This window comes from Leptonychotes weddellii, chromosome 12 (assembly GCF_054177405.1).
Source record: "Leptonychotes weddellii isolate Sample4059 chromosome 12, ASM5417740v2, whole genome shotgun sequence".
NCBI classification, from domain to species: Eukaryota; Metazoa; Chordata; class Mammalia; order Carnivora; family Phocidae; genus Leptonychotes; species Leptonychotes weddellii.
In genome coordinates, this window is record NC_138380.1 from 81,256,904 (window position 1) to 81,260,322 (window position 3,419).

General features: G+C 42.6%; 1 protein-coding gene across 1 annotated transcript in view; it reads right to left on the reverse strand.

Moving 5' to 3' along the window:
- LAMB4 (laminin subunit beta 4) overlaps positions 1-3,104 on the reverse strand; it is a 94,267-nt gene extending 91,163 nt beyond the window's left edge. The window contains exon 1 of the mRNA XM_081799708.1: positions 2,990-3,104. Coding sequence (XP_081655834.1) covers positions 2,990-3,104 — 115 coding nt within the window. The remainder of the gene's footprint in view (positions 1-2,989) is intronic.
- Positions 3,105-3,419: the final 315 nt, after the last annotated feature.

A 3,419-nucleotide genomic window follows, 5' to 3' on the forward strand; every position in this document is an offset into this window, starting at 1 on the left:
AAATCCCAAATTCACCAACTAACTTTACACCTTAAAGAACTGGAGAAAAAGCAACAAACGACGCCTAAGCCACTCATTAGAAGAGAGATAATTAAGATTAGAGCAGAGATCAATGAATTAGAAATCACAAACACAGTAGATCAGATCAATGAAACTAGAAGCTGGTTCTTTGAAAGAATTAATAAGATCGATAAACCACTGGCCAGACTTACCCAAAAGAAAAGAGAAAGGACCCAAATTAATAAAATTATGAATGAAAGGGGAGAGATCATGACTAACACCAAGGAAATAGAAATAATTATTAGAAATTGTTATCAACAACTATATGCCAATAAATTGAACAACCTGGAAGAAATGGTTGCCTTCCTGGAAACCTATAAACTCCCAAGACTGAAACAGGAAGAAATTGACAACCTGAATAGGCCAATAACCAGTAATGAGATTGAAGCAGTGATCAAAACCCTCCCAAAAGACGAGAGTCCAGGGCCTGATGGATTCCCTGGGGAATTCTACCAAACATTCAAAGAAGAAATCATACCTATTCTCCTGAAGCTGTTTCAAAAAGTAGAAACAGAAGGAAAGCTTCTAGACTCATTCTATGAGGCCAGCATTACCTTAATTCCCAAACCAGGCAAAGACCTCATCAGAAAGAGAATTTCAGACTGATATCCCTGATGAATATGGATTCCAAAATTCTCAAAAAATCCTAGCTAATAGGATCCAACAATACATTAAAAGGATCATCCACCACGACCAAGTGGGATTTATCCCCGGGATGCAAGGGTGGTTCAACATTCACACATCAATCAATGTGATAGAACTTATTAATAAGAGGAGAGAGAAGAACCATATGGTCCTCTCAATTGATGCAGAAAAAGCATTTGACAAAATACAGCATCCTTTCCTGATTAAAACTCTTTAGAGTGTAAGGATAGAGGGAACATTCCTCAAGTTCATAAAATCCATCTATGAAAAACCCACAGCAAATATCATCCTCAATGGGGAAAAGCTGAGAGCCTTTCCTTTAAGATCAGGGAACATGACAAGGATGCCCACTCTCACCACTGTTGTTCAACATAGTACTAGAAGTCCTAGCAACAGCAATCAGACAACAACAACAAAAAAATAAAAGGTATTCAAATTGGCAAAGAAGTCGAACTCTCTCTCTTAGCAGATGACATGATACTTTATGTGGAAAATCCAGAAGACCACCCCCAAATTACTAGAACTCGTACAGCAATTCAGTAATGTGGCAGGATACAAAATCAATGCACAGAAATCAGTTGCTTTCTTATACGCTAACAGTGTAATTGTAGAAAGAAAAATTAGAGCATTGATTCCATTTACAATAGCATGCAAAACCATAAGATACCTTGGAATAAACCTAAGCAAAGAGGTAAAGGATCTATACTCTAGGAACTACAGAACACTCATGAGAGAAAATGAAGAAGACACAAAAAGATGGAAAAACATTCCATACTCATGGATCGGCAGTTTGCATTTCTGCTAAAATACGCCAGCATCCAACCTTGACGCCAACTGCATGCATAGTGTTCTAGCTTGATTTTTATTACTGCCTCTTTCACGAACTTCACCTCATCTGTCCTGACTTGAAGGCCTCGACTGTGCCCTGGATGGGCCCATCCCGGCTGGGGCTGCTTTGGCTTTGTTTTCACGATCCCCATGGCAATTGCCAATCCTGGGTGTTCCCTGATGCAGACCTTTCTCCACCTCTTCCCCCCACCGCCTTATTCTGTGGCTTCTAGTTCCTGACGTTCTCCCCATTTCCATTGGTCTTTGCTTTCCAGAGCCCCAGTGTGAATCTAGAGGTGTCTTTAAACCTGAAAGTTTAAATACCGTAAGAGGAGGCACTTGGGAGATCAATGGGCCTATAGATGTAACCACCCATCCACACTCCTAATTTTGTTTTCATATCACAGCTCAAAGAAACTCTAAAGGAGCTCATCCATTCCCAGTCTTTGTCTCCACTTAGAACTGATCTAGAACTTTGTTTAGGGAAACCGTCCTGAACCCACATCCTGTGAATGATTTACAGCTTTCAGGTCAGAAGAACTGGTCTGGGGCCGAGGCATCCACACATGGGGTTCTACAGGGCCCAGAGGCATAATGGGTAGAAAATGGGCTGGGGTCCCCAGCTTCCTGTCCTCCAGCCAAGTAGTGGGAGTGGTCCCAAAGGAAGGCCAACATTGGGGTTTTAAATTCTTTAATCCAGCTATCTCTGAAATCCCTGAGGCCCAGGCTATGAAGACGTGAGTTAATTCTGGTAAATTCTGGCTACTAAAAATATTCTCCTTGAAATGTCCAATAAAATGTGGCAAAGGGGCTTCAATCATCCCCCATTTTCTTACTTCTCTATGTCACTTTGCAATGGTTCCTGGCATCCTGTTACCAATTCATTCCTTCTATCTCACCTCACTCAATTCTACCTCCTGATGTAGAATCTCCTTCCTTCTCAGCGAAGGTGGGTTATGGCTGATCCCTGTGATTACATTGGAAAGGCTGAGGCCCAGATCAGCTTTCCTGCTTTCACGAGCGCAGTGGGTTCTCAGGATTGGTTTGCCCAGCAGAGAACCCTAGGTCTAGGGACATTTGTGGCTGTCACATCGGAGAGGAGGATCTACTGACATCTAGTGGGCAGAGGCCAGGGATAGTGCTAGAGAGTCTCCTACAACGCACAGGGCAGCCCCATCCCCCTAAGTAAGAATTATCTCGCCCCAAATATCAATAGTGCCCTGAGTCAGGGCCTTGTCTCCCCACCCTTCATTCCCATAAGCTCCTCAGCTCTGGTCCTGCTCCCAGTTTTCTGTTTCCCATTTGAGATAATCTAAGTCCCAAGCTAGATGAGTGTTAAGAGTATGCAGTCTGGCAACTTTTACAAAATCTGTTTTCTGAAATCACCCAGTCACTATAAAAACGCACGGCTGTCCATAGAGCACGTTTTCGGGTGCAGTGGTCATCCCCCCCATACCTTCCTTCAGCAGGCTTTCCATTTCATCGGTGCTGCTTTTCTGGTTGGTGTACCAGACCTGACCTTTGCGAAGCTTCACAGAGGCCACATGCAATTTCTTTCTTGCTAAATTCATTGGTGAGTTTAAGTGATATTTGTAAAAGTAATAGGGATGAAGAAACATACTATCACCCCTTATTTGGACAAAGAGCATGTAAATATGTTTACAAAGGCCCTGGATGCATTTTGGTGATGGTTTAGGGAATGCCGCTAGAGGACCCTGGGCTCAAACTACATTAAGTGTCGCAATAAAGAGTAAAGTATGTGAAACTGACAATAACTAATTTCCCAGCATTGCTAATCGATTTTAATTTACTGACCACCACCATTACCTCATCTGCCCTCACTGGAAGGTTGTGCTCAAGGTGACAGCTCGTCGAAGAGTTTCTTC